The sequence below is a fragment of the Trematomus bernacchii genome, unplaced genomic scaffold (genome assembly GCF_902827165.1).
Source record: "Trematomus bernacchii unplaced genomic scaffold, fTreBer1.1, whole genome shotgun sequence".
Taxonomy (NCBI): Eukaryota; Metazoa; Chordata; class Actinopteri; order Perciformes; family Nototheniidae; genus Trematomus; species Trematomus bernacchii.
In genome coordinates, this window is record NW_022987527.1 from 727,023 (window position 1) to 745,071 (window position 18,049).

Below are 18,049 nucleotides of genomic sequence, written 5' to 3' on the forward strand. Positions count from 1 at the left end.
ATGAGTCCTATGAGTCAGTTTGGCCAAAGGTCAGCAGACACCAACACCGTCAGCTTTCGGAGGACAAAGTAGCCTCAGTTTCACACAAGCCAAACCATAGTATCAGCATTTTTTTTTCTTCCATTTTTTCTATAGACAGTGTCCAACTCACAATGTCTTAGACTTGAACATGTAGCATTTTATAGAAACGATTATTCTCATTTTACCATGATAGTATTCTAAGACTTTTATACAAGTGGGCTAAACTTGATATGTATATATCTTCTACTTCTTTTGGTATTCAAAATATGTATAGTGCCCATGCAAAACCGGCCTTAGTCTATAGAATTGCTGCTTGAACAACTCGTAGAAACAACTTAACCCTCGACACTGCCTTCTTTTTGAGTCCTTATGATAAGTTGTGGCTTTTTGCATTTCTCAATGTATGTATGTATCAGGTTCCAAAATGAGACAGACACTGGCTTTGAGATAACCGGTTATACTGTAAGGTAAATCAAGGATTTAATTAGCTTGAACATTTTGCCTTTAGAAATGCCCTTAGATTAAGTCAATTGTCTCAAGGTCTGCTTCACCTATTTGAAACACATTCCCGTATCCATGTTGATGGCATATGTCTTTGTCAAAAAACAAAGTTCATAGTCTAATAGGTTAGAACAGCAAACGTGAGAAGTTGGGTTGTAATGTTTGAATACCCAGCAGCAATTGTGACTGAACTGGGTGGGTAATAGCCTGCTGCAGACATGATGACATGATCAACTCAGTATTCAGAGCCCTGAACTCCTGACCTGCTCCGGCCCAGAGTCCTGTTCATTTGTTTGTTTTCTATAATATTGGACATGTCCTATTTGACCCTCTTCGACACTTTACAATCCGAAGCATTACATCTGTAAAGTGTGAAGAAGGTCAGATAAACTGTTCTTGAGGAATGGGAAAGAATACCAACATACAGATCCCTTGCTTTATATTTACAACGCATTTTAAGAGGCAGTTTGGTACATTTATTACAAACTACTTATTCCAATTATTCCCCTCTGTCAGTTTAAAGCATTTTTTAAAAGGCCACAATTTGATTTAAAGCTAACTTAAATCACCTCAACCGCATTACCAAGGAAAATTGATACCAAGATGACTTTGGATATTTTGGCTTCTCACTATGCATATTTTATTCACGTTGCTTGCCCCTAACACAAAGTCCACCAGTCCAAGCATATTGAGGTTATCTGGAGTTATCTGAGGACACTTTTACCACTGGACAACGTGGACAGTTACTATTTCCTAGATGCTTTCTAAAAAGGGGTCAAACAAGAACTATTGCAATATTCATGGTCAGGTACATTGGTTTTATTGTTCCAAAAGCCATATTGCCTGTGAAAACTGTAAAGGTTGTGTCAGTGCGCCTGCGTTGGAGGCTCATTAGCTCATGTGATAGTAGTGCGGAAGCAGAGGAGTCAGGAGGAGAGTCATTGTGACAACATGGAACTTGACTCCTGGACTTTGAGCTCTTGACTACAACTGTTCTGTGCTTCAGTATATATATACATGGAAGCGCCAGTCTGTCATTCACAAACACGCTTAACTCTGAGAGAGGCACAAGCCAAAAGCAGGTGAGAATTACACTACATTTCAATACATCACATGACACAATAATGCAGTCTGAAAGCTAACAATCTCATAACTGTCTTTCAGCAATCATGAAGGTATTCCTTGTACTCGCCATTGCCGTACTGTCTGGTAAGTTGTTTTTGCTTTCTCAAGTGTCTTTTCTACATCACTCAGTATGGTTTACCCAACTAAGAGCTATTAATATGAACTGCATTTATAAAGCTACTTCTGTGTCCGTCCAACAGGCTGCAATGCCAACATCTTTTATGCTGATGCACCCAAGCCACAGCTTGAAGTGCTGACTGATGCTTTCTGGGACTACATTGGGAAGGCCACCCAAACAGCTGATGACACCCTCCAGATGATCAGGAAATCAGAGTTTGGACATGAAGTCAAGTAAGTAGTGTGAAACACAGGAACCATGGTGACTATTAGTGGCATGTGTGGTTGGCATGGTATTACACAAAAACGTCTGATTGTCTAACCTTCACCCTGCGTGTCTTCCAGTGCCCGCCTGGCCGACAGCACTGACATTGCCAGCCAGTATGCCGTCTCCCTGCAGGAGCAGCTCCCCCCTGCCGCCCAAGACCTGATGACCAAGATCACTGCAGAGGCTGATGTGCTGAGAAATGTTCTGACCAAGGAGCTGAGCACTGTCAGGGGCAAGCTGGAGCCCTACACCGACGACATGAAGGTCCAGATCCAGCAGAGAGTGGAGCAGCTCAAACAGGAGCTGGCCCCCTACGCTGAGTCCCTTGACACCGAGGCCCTGAGAGCCACCCTGGAGCAGAAGAGCGAGGAGCTGAAGCAGAGTGTGAAGGACCTGCAGGCTCAGTTCGGGCCCTACACCGACGACCTGAAGCTGAAGGTGGACCAGCACCTGCAGGACTTCCAGGAGCGCGTGGCCCCCGTGACGGAGAAGGTCCAGGTGGAGCTGATGCAGAGAGCCAAGCTGGTGAAACAGATGGTGGCCCCCTATGCTGAGGACCTGAAGGAAAAGTTGGACCCGTACGCCCAGGACCTCCAGGCCCAGCTCACGTCCCTCTACGAGTCCTTTATCAAGGGCAACTAAGTCCACCTCCACACCTGCTCCATCGTTCATCAGGATGCCGACCTCTGTTGGAAGCATGTAATATACTGTAAACCAAATTAAACTAATATTTATTACAAGTTGCAAAGCTCTGCACTTGGCGAAATTGTAAATATTTGTGATTTGAAGTTGGAAACTGTGACTTTTTTGTAATCTCTGTTAAGTTATCAAAAATAAATACTTGCATCTGCAAACAATACTTTTGTATTTCTAGTCGATTACAGATTATGTAAATCTACAATAAATCTAATCCTAAAAAAACCATTAAATATATATTTTGTATTTACGCTGTTTTAGAGCATACAGTGAATTATCAAAACATCTCTAAAACAAACAAATGGTTACTACATAAACATAAACAGGGACTGCTGTGGTCACAGTGGGGCATGTGCTGCTTTTTTCATAGGAGGTAACTTGTATTTATTCCATGTCTTAACATGTCCTGGCTCCTGTCACAGTTTCGTCTCAATCTTTATCCAGAGGCAGAATTATTTTCCTATTCAGATACTTGTCAATGCTTGCAATGAAACTGCACCTTCCTGTTTTCAATACTCAAATTGGGAAATGTTTTCAAAAACATGGATGACCAAGGTACTGTGAGAGAGGCCTAGATAAGTCAGGTATTGATTTATCCCATTAGATTTAATTTTTTTAAAAGCCCTAAAAATCATGTGAATCTGCATTTTATTCAATTTTATTTTAATGCTACTTTGGAAACAACAAAAATACTTCCAGGGTGGAAAAAATTGTGCAATGTCTTATAGTTGTAAATATCCAAAACAAAGCGTTATCCACCTCTAGTGACGCTGCCGGCATCCAACGTGGAGGTCCAGAGTCCAAATACAATACTAACTTTACACTCATACACATGACACACAAGCAATGCACATTGTTCCCAGGTGAATAACGTGGAAAAGTGTGTTATTGAGTTATCTAGATATATCAGGCCAAATCATTAATTACAAACATCACCCTTGAAGATTAAATACCTTTATTTTGACAGGGAAATAACTTGTTTCTGACTGATTCTTTATGAAGCTTCAGTGAGTAAATGCACTTATAGCATGAGGCCAAAGTTTATACTTATTTTCTCAAACTGTGAGTCCCACAAAATATATCTGCCCTAATTGTAACTGCAGAACTTCTAAGTGTAACATTCATTACGACTATTCAAACTACTGCAAAGCTCTATAAAACTTTACAAATGCAAATCTGATGTTCATGCTCCAGCCTGTTTTTACACCTGATTAGCATTTGTGCTGGCCCCAAGCAGAGCCATTCACACTCCATTATCAGTCAAAACAGCCAAAAGGCACCATTAAGGTCTTGATCCTAATGGCTACTTCCTAAAGATACGAAGTCTGTCTGTCTGTCTCACTCCACTCTACGACGCAGCCCATTGAGAGGAGGAGGGAGGTGTTGTTTGACACACACAAGTTTCTTTGAACAAGACACATCTTGCCTTTACGACCTTGGTTACAAACAGAGGTTCACAGTTGTTTTGATGTAGATAGGAGGTTGTTACTAGACTCTTGCTGCTGGTTTGATAAGCAGATAGGTGCCTGTGGAGATGAGAAGATGGCTGTCTCCTGTCGTTTGGTCATTGTAAATGCTATCAGAGCAGGCTTTGTTGTTTGCTCCAGCTTGTTGTCCACTATCAGCTGGTCTGGTTTTAGAGCAGGATGGTCATGAGGAGGACAACTTGAATATAATACAATCCAATGATGCTGTAAGAAATATGAGAAGCTGCTGTTTAAACTGTGTGAACTTAGTCTCTTTCTTTACACTGATTTCCTCAAAATGGTATACATTTAATCAAAAGCTTGAGATTGACTTCTGTAAGTTTACAAATGTAATATTACTTTAAGAGCATATGTATTTGACTGCACAAGAAATAAGGCAAAATGTATCTGTTTTTCAGGTGAAAAGTAAGAAAGCATTTCATATCAAAAATGGCTTTGGTGAACCCACTTCAGTCATTGTCTTTTAATTGGAAAGTGACTATGTTTGGAGTACTTCTATTTTATGCTAATTTATACTTCTACTCCATCACATTTCAGAGGGAGTAGCATTAACGTCGCTACATTTTATTAACATCTATTCTTTCTTTTATATTAAGACTTAACATACTTAATGATCAGTCAGTATAATATATGTTAAATGTTTTAGAATAGCTATTATTAGGAATCAGTGAAAATTAGCTTCACCCTGACCAAGTATATTTTAAATGTTAAATGTTAATGCATATGAATAATCCCTTTATAACACGAATACTAATAATGCGTTGTTAATATTTATAATAATGTGTAGCAAATACTTCCAATTTTACAACTTAAGTAAATGGTTTTGCGAGTAATATTAGCACAGCTTTGTTGCTAATTTTACTTTTTAAAGTAAAGGAATTGGTTTTAGACCTAGAGACAGAAGCCTTTGATAAATCGTCGTCAATACAATTGTTAGTTTTATTTTATGTTACTTTAGATTCTCCTCACAGTCACCAATATAGTGAAGAGGATGTTGTGTTGTAGATTTAACTACTTAAAAGTATTTAATGCACATGGCATTGATATACTTTTTGCATACATTACATTACATGTCACTTGTTAGATGCTTTTATCCAAAGCGTCTTACATACACAATACTGTGGACAATCCCCACAGGAGCAATTTGGGGTGAAGTGTCTTGCCCAGGGACACAACGACATGCTGACTGCAGTGGGGTTTGAACCTGTGCTCCCCTGATCTGAACACCAACGCACAACCCACTGCACCACACGCCTCCAATGATATAATGATGAAATAGTGACGGGCCCTTCTGACCAATGATTACTTTTTAATATCATTTTGAGTACAGAATGCTTTTTGCTTAGACTTGTGGATTTTAAGTGAAACCTTGAATTCAGTACTTTTAGTATTTTTATTGTAAGCTTTCACTAGTTTAATTTAAGTAAATGACTTGTTTTTTTTAAACCACCACTCAGTGATGCATCATGCAACTCAGGGGTGTCATAGTCGCTTTGCCGATAGAAAAGTCTACACTACCACCAAGTGGTGAAACTGAGCCTAATGTGTGTGTGAGGGATTCAGGGAACTGTAGACACATCAAGTGGGTAAAGGGTCAGTTCACCTGTTCGTCCACTTCAACAAGTCACGTGATAGTTTGTGCAATAACATGTCCTGTATTGTGATTATTCAAGCTCACTATAGCCACTTGGCCACCTTGTTGAAATGATGGCGTGTGGTGCAGTGGATATAGCCTTGGTGTTGGGATCAGGGGGTCACAGGTTCAAACCCCACTGCAGTCAGCATGTCGTTGTGTCCCTGAGACACTTCACCCCAAATTGCTCCTGTGGGGATTGCCCACAGTATTGCAAACATGTAAGTCGCTTTGGATAAAAGCATCTAACAAGTAACATGTAATGTAATGTAATGTAATGTTATATGGTACTTTATTGATATTGTACTGAAGAAACATCCCACAAAATAAATATCGAATCATAATGTATTTGTAAAGATCATTCTGATATAAATCTTTTTGTTTTACTGTCTTTCACTTGTATCTTGATACCAAGGAAAATTGATAAATGAGCCTTAAACTAGTGTGGTAAAATATAAAGAATAGTACATTTAATTATTTATTCAGCTCACTTATTGCATTACTTTGATTTAGATAAAAACATTAAAATACATGTCATCATAATTTCAAATGTTTTACTGTTTCTATCTTGTCATAGAACATCTTTATGAGCTTTGTCATATGTTTTACTTTGAACCTTTGCACATTTCTCCAATCATTGTGCACATTTGTGCCCAAAATTACAACAACATTTACATAAAGATGTATAAAGGTTTTAATAATATATAACTCTCTGAATAAATATTAAATAAGTAATAGGAATGTGTGACTGCAAGGACGTTACTATATCTCCAAGGAGACAAGTTGATCTTACAGTGTTTCCTATTTTCAAGAAATTAAGGTGAATCACGACACATTTCTCAGTTTGATGTTTCGGAAACAATCAATCAAGTTTTATTTATAGAGCACATTGAAAACCGATTTTTGGTCGAGCCAAAGTGCTGTACATGTAATAAAAGCACAGTACAATAACATAAGAAAGAAAAGACAAGAATTTACAACAGAAATATAAAAACAAAACACAGGGAAATGTCAGGTGTCGTTTGACAATGGCACAACAGTTTGCAAAAGACAAAACAATAGTCTCAAAGGTGGAAATGTCAGTATGATTAAATGAACAAAAGACGTGTGTGATAACATATGTCTAACACGTTAAGTCTAATTAGCATTCACATTCTCACGCCTGTCAAACCGGGCTCCTGTCAAAGTGCAAATGTCAAGCAAACAAAAATAGTTTTATGTAAATTCCATTTACTGATCCTATCTTTTGTGAATGTAACATTATCTGCTTCCTCACATCTCAGTTGAAAAGGACAACATGTGAATAGATTGTGCATAACAGATGTATGACTTCATTAACTAAGGCAGTGAAATTTAAATAATGAATTTAATTGACACTTATTTCTATATTTCTCAAGTCTTTACCTGAGACACCTGACCAAGGCTGTAATGTGTCTGACTTCATCAATTACATGCAGACAGATAACCATGCCTAAACCAACTGTAAGAGATGCAGCTGACAGATGGACATTTAGATGAAAAGTACACAGTAAAAAAAGAACGTGTTGAAAGATTGACTGAGTCACATAAGACCGTATGACAAAGCATTTGGAAAAGCCCGTATGACAAAACTCCCCTTACCTCTTCTGACAGAATAGAAAACAGTAAAAAAAAATCCCTCAATTATCACGTTCCTGTCAGACAACATGTCTACAATGCAAACATTGTATTTCTAAAAGTACAAAACTTAAGTTGTATTTCATAAAACTTAATACCTCTCTACCGTTAAATATTGTAATTTCCACTTCGCACACACATTTCCATACCCTTCCAGTAATTTGCATTTCCACATTTTATTTTGTCTAACATACGGAAGAAAACTAAACAAGTATTTACAAAGAATGATCCCCAGAAGAGCTGAATCTGACCCGGATAATTATATTCTATGTAAGTTATATTTGAACTGTATCAGTCCCTTTGTGTTCATTGTTTTATCAGTGTGGTACTGCCTGATATTATCTACTGTAAGTGTATTGTCATTGCTTAAAAACTGATATATGACTTGTTTTAGTTGTCAGCAAAAGAAAAGTACACATTAGTTCCCAATTGGCTTCTATGCACGATATCTATGATACGTTTATTTTGATTTACTAAGACTTTATTTAAGTGGTCTACAATCAAAAACTGTAGATACACTGGATATTTGATGTATCTGCTTGTATTCTAACCCATGGTGTTTTTAGGACTGTAGTATTACATCAAATGGAAAACATTTAAAAAAAAACGTCCCTAAAACTTAGCCTTCAAATTAATTTATATGTGATATAATCTTCACAAATAACGTTTTATTTTAATGTTTCACTCTTCCTGACATAATCCCTAAAACTATTAGTTATTATAACACTCAAAAAGGCAACACTTATAAATATTTGTATTTATAGAATGATCAAATCTCCCACTGAGTGGCTGAGACCTGCATCAGGTGTTGCCAAACATCAGCCATGTGACTCATATAATGAAAGATGATAAGAGAACTTCTCTTAAACCAGCTGTAAGTGATGCAGCTGACATGTACCCACATCGAATCCTGTCTGACTTCAATCAAATCCTGGATGCAACACAACTTCCTCAAACTCAACAGCAATAAAACTGAACTCCTCCTCATCGGCTCCAAATCCACCCTCAGCAAAACCCCCAACCTGACACTCACCAGTGATGGCACCCCTGTTTCCCCTTCCACACAGGCACGCAAACTTGGCGTTATATTTGACCCCACCCTCTCCCTCGAGCCCCACATCCGCCAAGTTGTCAAAACCTAATTTTTCCACATCCGCAATATTGCCAAACTCCGTCCCTCTCTCACCCGCCCTGCAGCTGAGCGACTCATTCACGCCTTCATCTCCTCTCGCCTTGACTATTGCAACTCACCCCTCTACGGCATCAGCACTACATCCCTCAATAGACTCCAGCGTGTCCAGAACGCAGCCGCCAGAAACTCCTCACCCACACCAAATCATGGCATCACATCACCCCGGTCCTCAAAGAACTCCACTGGCTCCCCGTTTCACACCGCATCCATTAGGTCCTCACTCACAAAGCCCTCCACCATCTGCCCCCCCCCCCCCTACCTCACTGACCTCCTCGTCCTCTACCAACCACCCCGGTCCCTCAGATCCACCTCAGCCGGTTTGCTTTCCATCCCCAAGGCCAAACTCCGGAGCTTTGGGGACAGAGCCTTCTCTGTGGCAGCCCCGAAGCTCTAGAACTCCCTCCCCCAAGACCTCCGTGAGTCTGAGTCCCTCACCCTGTTCCAGTCCCGCCTCAAAACCCACCTCTTCAACTCTGTATATCCATAAGCCCCCCCCTCTCAACCGACTTCCTCCTGACTGCTTTTTCTGTTTTTTTGTTTTGTTTTGTTTAGTTTAGTTGTTTTTGTTTGTTTTTGCCTGTCCTTGTTTGTCTACCCTCCCTCATAATGTAAAGCGTCTTTGGGTTCAAGAAAAGCGCTATATAAATATAATTTATTATTATTATTATGTATTGAGAGGAAAACACAGACACAAAAGAATATGTTGAACGTTTTAGAGACACTGTGTCCATCTGCGACTGCATGTCAAAGAATGTGGAACGGCCTGGTTTACAAAACAAACCCTCACTCTTCTGACAGTTTGGAAAACATCAAACCACCATCCTTCCATTACTACGTGCATGACTGTGTCAGACTTCCTGTCTTAAACACAAATAGTACCTAACTCAAGTCTACTACTTAAAATACTACTACTTGTATATTTCTGCTTTTCCACAATGTCATATATTGACATATTGAATAATATTGAAACGTCACTAAAGTCATTACAAGTCATGCTGAGTGGAACATGGATGTACGGAGTTTCATGGCTAATCATTCATCCAAATATGTTTTTGAACAATTCCTTAAAAAAAACACAAACCTAATGAAGAAAAGTAATTTTTTCTCCAAAGTCATTAAAAAAACATCTTCAGGGAACCATAGATAGCTTCTCTATCAATGCTAGAATTTAACAAAGCCTCACCAAATGTACATTCCTTGTGAAGTTGTATTTGTCAGTTTAGATCAAACATCTGTCTTCATGTTGTGTAAAAGGACAACATGTCATCACTGTGTCTGCTCTATTGTGTTATAAGAGAGTGGAATGTGGATAGTTCTGTTTGACAGTGACTAAAAGCTTCTTCTTCTTCCTTGTGTCTTGTTTCACTCAAAAATGTTTACATGCAGTTTTTCCACTTGTACACGGGTATTTCTACACCGTCGATGCATTACTTTCCGAAAGGTGATCTGATGTGTCATCCTACTAGTACAATTCTGCATTGATTATAAGTCATGGGGTCATATTACATGGAAGCTGTTGAAGAAAATGAGAAAGCTTTTGATATAAATCAACAGGTTTTTTATTTAAAAAAACTGCTTGATTTCATAAAAACATTCGTATAAAATCCCCAAAAAGAGGTGTGTCCTTATCCAGTGTATTAGTTACATTTGGTATAGATTTTGAGTATTTAGGTCACATGATATTACAACCATCACCTATTTCATGGCGTAGTTGCAGGGGAGGGGTCTGCACCTTGGTACGCTGAGGATTTAATTGCTGATTTTTGCCGAGGAAGTAGTTCTGATGGCATTATCAATTAGCGACCTTCAGCACTAATTGGATTAAATACATGTCATCATAATTACAAATGTTTTACTGTTTCTATCTTGTCATAGAACATCTTTATGAGCTTTGTCATATGTTTTACTTTGAACCTTTGCACATTTCTCCAATCATTGTGCACATTTGTGCCCAAAATTACAACAACATTTACATAAAGATGTATAAAGGTTTTAATAATATATAACTCTCTGAATAAATAATAAATAAGTAATAGGAATGTGTGACTGCAAGGACGTTACTATATCTCCAAGGAGACAAGTTGATCTTACAGTGTTTCCTATTTTCAAGAAATTAAGGTGAATCACGACACATTTCTCAGTTTGAAGTTTCGGAAACAATCAATCAAGTTTTATTTATAGAGCACATTGAAAAACGATTTTTGGTCGAGCCAAAGTGCTGTACATGTAATAAAAGCACAGTACAATAACATAAGAAAGAAAAGACAAGAATTTACAACAGAAATATAAAAACAAAACACAGGGAAATGTCAGGTGTCGTTTGACAATGGCACAACAGTTTGCAAAAGACAAAACAATAGTCTCAAAGGTGGAGATGTCAGTATGATTAAATGAACAAAAGACGTGTGTGATAACATATGTCTAACACGTTAAGTCTAATTAGCATTCACATTCTCACGCCTGTCAAACCGGGCTCCTGTCAAAGTGCAAATGTCAAGCAAACAAAAATAGTTTTATGTAAATTCCATTTACTGATCCTATCTTTTGTGAATGTAACATTATCTGCTTCCTCACATCTCAGTTGAAAACGACATAATGTGAATAGATTGTGCATAACAGATGTATGACTTCATTAACTAAGGCAGTCAAATTTAAATAATGAATTTAATTGACACTTATTTCTAGATTTCTCAAGTCTTTACCTGAGACACCTGACCAAGGCTGTAATGTGTCTGACTTCATCAATTACATGCAGACAGATAACCATGCCTAAACCAACTGTAAGAGATGCAGCTGACAGATGGATATTTAGATGAAAAGTACACAGTAAAAAAAGAATGTGTTGAAAGATTGACTGAGTCACATAAGACCGTATGACAAAGCATTTGGAAAAGCCCGTATGACAAAACTCCCCTTACCTCTTCTGACAGAATAGAAAACAGTAAAAAAAAATCCCTCAATTATCACGTTCCTGTCAGACAACATGTCTACAATGCAAACATTGTATTTCTAAAAGTACAAAACTTAAGATGTATTTCATAAAACTTAATACCTCTCTACCGTTAAATATTGTAATTTCCACTTCGCACACACATTTCCATACCCTTCCAGTAATTTGCATTTCCACATTTTATTTTGTCTAACATACGGAAGAAAACTAAACTAGTATTTACAAAGAATGATCCCCAGAAGAGCTGAATCTGACCCGGATAATTATATTCTATGTAAGTTATATTTGAACTGTATCAGTCCCTTTGTGTTCATTGTTTTATCAGTGTGGTACTGCCTGATATTATCTACTGTAAGTGTATTGTCATTGCTTAAAAACCTGATATATGACTTGTTTTAGTTGTCAGCAAAAGAAAAGTACACATTAGTTCCCAATTGGCTTCTATGCACGATATCTATGATACGTTTATTTTGATTTACTAAGACTTTATTTAAGTGGTCTACAATCAAAAACTGTAGATACACTGGATATTTGATGTATCTGCTTGTATTCTAACCCATGGTCTTTTTAGGACTGTAGTATTACATCAAATGGAAAACATTTAAAAAAAAACGTCCCTAAAACTTAGCCTTCAAATTAATTTATATGTGATATAATCTTCACAAATAACGTTTTATTTTAATGTTTCACTCTTCCTGACATAATCCCTAAAACTATTAGTTATTATAACACTCAAAAAGGCAACACTTATAAATATTTGTATTTATAGAATGATCAAATCTCCCACTGAATGGCTGAGACCTGCATCAGGTGTTGCCAAACATCAGCCATGTGACTCATATAATGAAAGATGATAAGAGAACTTCTCTTAAACCAGCTGTAAGTGATGCAGCTGACATGTACCCACATCGAATCCTGTCTGACTTCAATCAAATCCTGGATGCAACACAACTTCCTCAAACTCAACAGCAATAAAACTGAACTCCTCCTCATCGGCTCCAAATCCACCCTCAGCAAAACCCCCAACCTGACACTCACCAGTGATGGCACCCCTGTTTCCCCTTCCACACAGGCACGCAAACTTGGCGTTATATTTGACCCCACCCTCTCCCTCGAGCCCCACATCCGCCAAGTTGTCAAAACCTAATTTTTCCACCTCCGCAATATTGCCAAACTCCGTCCCTCTCTCACCCGCCCTGCAGCTGAGCGACTCATTCACGCCTTCATCTCCTCTCGCCTTGACTATTGCAACTCACCCCTCTACGGCATCAGCACTACATCCCTCAATAGACTCCAGCGTGTCCAGAACGCAGCCGCCAGAAACCCCTCACCCACACCAAATCATGGCATCACATCACCCCGGTCCTCAAAGAACTCCACTGGCTCCCCGTTTCACACCGCATCCATTAGGTCCTCACTCACAAAGCCCTCCACCATCTGCCCCCCCCCCCCCCTACCTCACTGACCTCCTCGTCCTCTACCAACCACCCTCAGATCCACCTCAGCCGGTTTGCTTTCCATCCCCAAGGCCAAACTCCGGAGCTTTGGGGACAGAGCCTTCTCTGTGGCAGCCCCGAAGCTCTAGAACTCCCTCCCCCAAGACCTCCGTGAGTCTGAGTCCCTCACCCTGTTCCAGTCCCGCCTCAAAACCCACCTCTTCAACTCTGTATATCCATAAGCCCCCCCCCCCTCTCAACCGACTTCCTCCTGACTGCTTTTTCTGTTTTTTTGTTTTGTTTAGTTTAGTTTAGTTGTTTTTGTTTGTTTTTGCCTGTCCTTGTTTGTCTACCCTCCCTCATAATGTAAAGCGTCTTTGGGTTCAAGAAAAGCGCTATATAAATATAATTTATTATTATTATTATGTATTGAGAGGAAAACACAGACACAAAAGAATATGTTGAACGTTTTAGAGACACTGTGTCCATCTGCGACTGCATGTCAAAGAATGTGGAACGGCCTGGTTTACAAAACAAACCCTCACTCTTCTGACAGTTTGGAAAACATCAAACCACCATCCTTCCATTACTACGTGCATGACTGTGTCAGACTTCCTGTCTTAAACACAAATAGTACCTAACTCAAGTCTACTACTTAAAATACTACTACTTGTATATTTCTGCTTTTCCACAATGTCATATATTGACATATTGAATAATATTGAAACGTCACTAAAGTCATTACAAGTCATGCTGAGTGGAACATGGATGTACGGAGTTTCATGGCTAATCATTCATCCAAATATGTTTTTGAACAATTCCTTAAAAAAAACACAAACCTAATGAAGAAAAGTAATTTTTTCTCCAAAGTCATTAAAAAAACATCTTCAGGGAACCATAGATAGCTTCTCTATCAATGCTAGAATTTAACAAAGCCTCACCAAATGTACATTCCTTGTGAAGTTGTATTTGTCAGTTTAGATCAAACATCTGTCTTCATGTTGTGTAAAAGGACAACATGTCATCACTGTGTCTGCTCTATTGTGTTATAAGAGAGTGGAATGTGGATAGTTCTGTTTGACAGTGACTAAAAGCTTCTTCTTCTTCCTTGTGTCTTGTTTCACTCAAAAATGTTTACATGCAGTTTTTCCACTTGTACACGGGTATTTCTACACCGTCGATGCATTACTTTCCGAAAGGTGATCTGATGTGTCATCCTACTAGTACAATTCTGCATTGATTATAAGTCATGGGGTCATATTACATGGAAGCTGTTGAAGAAAATGAGAAAGCTTTTGATATAAATCAACAGGTTTTTTATTTAAAAAAACTGCTTGATTTCATAAAAACATTCGTATAAAATCCCCAAAAAGAGGTGTGTCCTTATCCAGTGTATTAGTTACATCTGGTATAGATTTTGAGTATTTAGGTCACATGATATTACAACCATCACCTATTTCATGGCGTAGTTGCAGGGGAGGGGTCTGCACCTTGGTACGCTGAGGATTTAATTGCTGATTTTTGCCGAGGAAGTAGTTCTGATGGCATTATCAATTAGCGACCTTCAGCACTAATTGGATTAAATACATGTCATCATAATTACAAATGTTTTACTGTTTCTATCTTGTCATAGAACATCTTTATGAGCTTTGTCATATGTTTTACTTTGAACCTTTGCACATTTCTCCAATCATTGTGCACATTTGTGCCCAAAATTACAACAACATTTACATAAAGATGTATAAAGGTTTTAATAATATATAACTCTCTGAATAAATAATAAATAAGTAATAGGAATGTGTGACTGCAAGGACGTTACTATATCTCCAAGGAGACAAGTTGATCTTACAGTGTTTCCTATTTTCAAGAAATTAAGGTGAATCACGACACATTTCTCAGTTTGAAGTTTCGGAAACAATCAATCAAGTTTTATTTATAGAGCACATTGAAAAACGATTTTTGGTCGAGCCAAAGTGCTGTACATGTAATAAAAGCACAGTACAATAACATAAGAAAGAAAAGACAAGAATTTACAACAGAAATATAAAAACAAAACACAGGGAAATGTCAGGTGTCGTTTGACAATGGCACAACAGTTTGCAAAAGACAAAACAATAGTCTCAAAGGTGGAGATGTCAGTATGATTAAATGAACAAAAGACGTGTGTGATAACATATGTCTAACACGTTAAGTCTAATTAGCATTCACATTCTCACGCCTGTCAAACCGGGCTCCTGTCAAAGTGCAAATGTCAAGCAAACAAAAATAGTTTTATGTAAATTCCATTTACTGATCCTATCTTTTGTGAATGTAACATTATCTGCTTCCTCACATCTCAGTTGAAAACGACATAATGTGAATAGATTGTGCATAACAGATGTATGACTTCATTAACTAAGGCAGTCAAATTTAAATAATGAATTTAATTGACACTTATTTCTAGATTTCTCAAGTCTTTACCTGAGACACCTGACCAAGGCTGTAATGTGTCTGACTTCATCAATTACATGCAGACAGATAACCATGCCTAAACCAACTGTAAGAGATGCAGCTGACAGATGGATATTTAGATGAAAAGTACACAGTAAAAAAAGAATGTGTTGAAAGATTGACTGAGTCACATAAGACCGTATGACAAAGCATTTGGAAAAGCCCGTATGACAAAACTCCCCTTACCTCTTCTGACAGAATAGAAAACAGTAAAAAAAAATCCCTCAATTATCACGTTCCTGTCAGACAACATGTCTACAATGCAAACATTGTATTTCTAAAAGTACAAAACTTAAGATGTATTTCATAAAACTTAATACCTCTCTACCGTTAAATATTGTAATTTCCACTTCGCACACACATTTCCATACCCTTCCAGTAATTTGCATTTCCACATTTTATTTTGTCTAACATACGGAAGAAAACTAAACTAGTATTTACAAAGAATGATCCCCAGAAGAGCTGAATCTGACCCGGATAATTATATTCTATGTAAGTTATATTTGAACTGTATCAGTCCCTTTGTGTTCATTGTTTTATCAGTGTGGTACTGCCTGATATTATCTACTGTAAGTGTATTGTAGTTACTTAAAAACCTGATATATGACTTGTTTTAGTTGTCAGCAAAAGAAAAGTACACATTAGTTCCCAATTGGCTTCTATGCACGATATCTATGATACGTTTATTTTGATTTACTAAGACTTTATTTAAGTGGTCTACAATCAAAAACTGTAGATACACTGGATATTTGATGTATCTGCTTGTATTCTAACCCATGGTCTTTTTAGGACTGTAGTATTACATCAAATGGAAAACATTTAAAAAAAAACGTCCCTAAAACTTAGCCTTCAAATTAATTTATATGTGATATAATCTTCACAAATAACGTTTTATTTTAATGTTTCACTCTTCCTGACATAATCCCTAAAACTATTAGTTATTATAACACTCAAAAAGGCAACACTTATAAATATTTGTATTTATAGAATGATCAAATTTCCCACTGAATGGCTGAGACCTGCATCAGGTGTTGCCAAACATCAGCCATGTGACTCATATAATGAAAGATGATAAGAGAACTTCTCTTAAACCAGCTGTAAGTGATGCAGCTGACATGTACCCACATCGAATCCTGTCTGACTTCAATCAAATCCTGGATGCAACACAACTTCCTCAAACTCAACAGCAATAAAATTGAACTCCTCCTCATCGGCTCCAAATCCACCCTCAGCAAAACCCCCAACCTGACACTCACCAGTGATGGCACCCCTGTTTCCCCCTCCAAACAGGCACGCAAACTTGGCGTTATATTTGACCCCACCCTCTCCCTCGAGCCCCACATCCGCCAAGTTGTCAAAACCTAATTTTTCCACCTCCGCAATATTGCCAAACTCCGTCCCTCTCTCACCCGCCCTGCAGCTGAGCGACTCATTCACGCCTTCATCTCCTCTCGCCTTGACTATTGCAACTCACCCCTCTACGGCATCAGCACTACATCCCTCAATAGACTCCAGCGTGTCCAGAACGCAGCCGCCAGAAACCCCTCACCCACACCAAATCATGGCATCACATCACCCCGGTCCTCAAAGAACTCCACTGGCTCCCCGTTTCACACCGCATCCATTAGGTCCTCACTCACAAAGCCCTCCACCATCTGCCCCCCCCCCCCTACCTCACTGACCTCCTCGTCCTCTACCAACCACCCTCAGATCCACCTCAGCCGGTTTGCTTTCCATCCCCAAGGCCAAACTCCGGAGCTTTGGGGACAGAGCCTTCTCTGTGGCAGCCCCGAAGCTCTAGAACTCCCTCCCCCAAGACCTCCGTGAGTCTGAGTCCCTCACCCTGTTCCAGTCCCGCCTCAAAACCCACCTCTTCAACTCTGTATATCCATAAGCCCCCCCCCCCCCTCTCAACCGACTTCCTCCTGACTGCTTTTTCTGTTTTTTTGTTTTGTTTAGTTTAGTTTAGTTGTTTTTGTTTGTTTTTGCCTGTCCTTGTTTGTCTACCCTCCCTCATAATGTAAAGCGTCTTTGGGTTCAAGAAAAGCGCTATATAAATATAATTTATTATTATTATTATGTATTGAGAGGAAAACACAGACACAAAAGAATATGTTGAACGTTTTAGAGACACTGTGTCCATCTGCGACTGCATGTCAAAGAATGTGGAACGGCCTGGTTTACAAAACAAACCCTCACTCTTCTGACAGTTTGGAAAACATCAAACCACCATCATTCCATTACTACGTGCATGACTGTGTCAGACTTCCTGTCTTAAACACAAATAGTACCTAACTCAAGTCTACTACTTAAAATACTACTACTTGTATATTTCTGCTTTTCCACAATGTCATATATTGACATATTGAATAATATTGAAACGTCACTAAAGTCATTACAAGTCATGCTGAGTGGGACATGGATGTACGGAGTTTCATGGCTAATCATTCATCCAAATATGTTTTTGAACAATTCCT

General features: G+C 38.5%; 1 protein-coding gene across 1 annotated transcript; it reads left to right on the plus strand.

The window, feature by feature from the left end:
* The first annotated feature begins 1,505 nt into the window (after positions 1-1,505).
* On the plus strand, positions 1,506-2,889 carry LOC117474710 (apolipoprotein A-I-like). The gene is made up of 4 exons (XM_034120697.1): positions 1,506-1,604; positions 1,687-1,731; positions 1,848-1,998; positions 2,110-2,889. Exons 2-4 carry the CDS (start codon positions 1,692-1,694, stop codon positions 2,672-2,674), a joined length of 756 nt encoding a protein of 251 aa, XP_033976588.1. The 5' UTR covers positions 1,506-1,604; positions 1,687-1,691; the 3' UTR covers positions 2,675-2,889.
* The last annotated feature ends 15,160 nt before the right edge of the window (positions 2,890-18,049 follow it).

Bases quoted from the DNA above. Each gene is read 5' to 3' on its own strand.
- LOC117474710 (XM_034120697.1), top strand. From the start codon at position 1,692: ATGAAGGTATTCCTTGTACTCGCCATTGCCGTACTGTCTG. The intron at 1,732-1,847 runs GTAAGTTGTTTT...TCCGTCCAACAG, and splicing joins CGCCATTGCCGTACTGTCTG to GCTGCAATGCCAACATCTTT. The intron at 1,999-2,109 runs GTAAGTAGTGTG...CGTGTCTTCCAG, and splicing joins GAGTTTGGACATGAAGTCAA to TGCCCGCCTGGCCGACAGCA.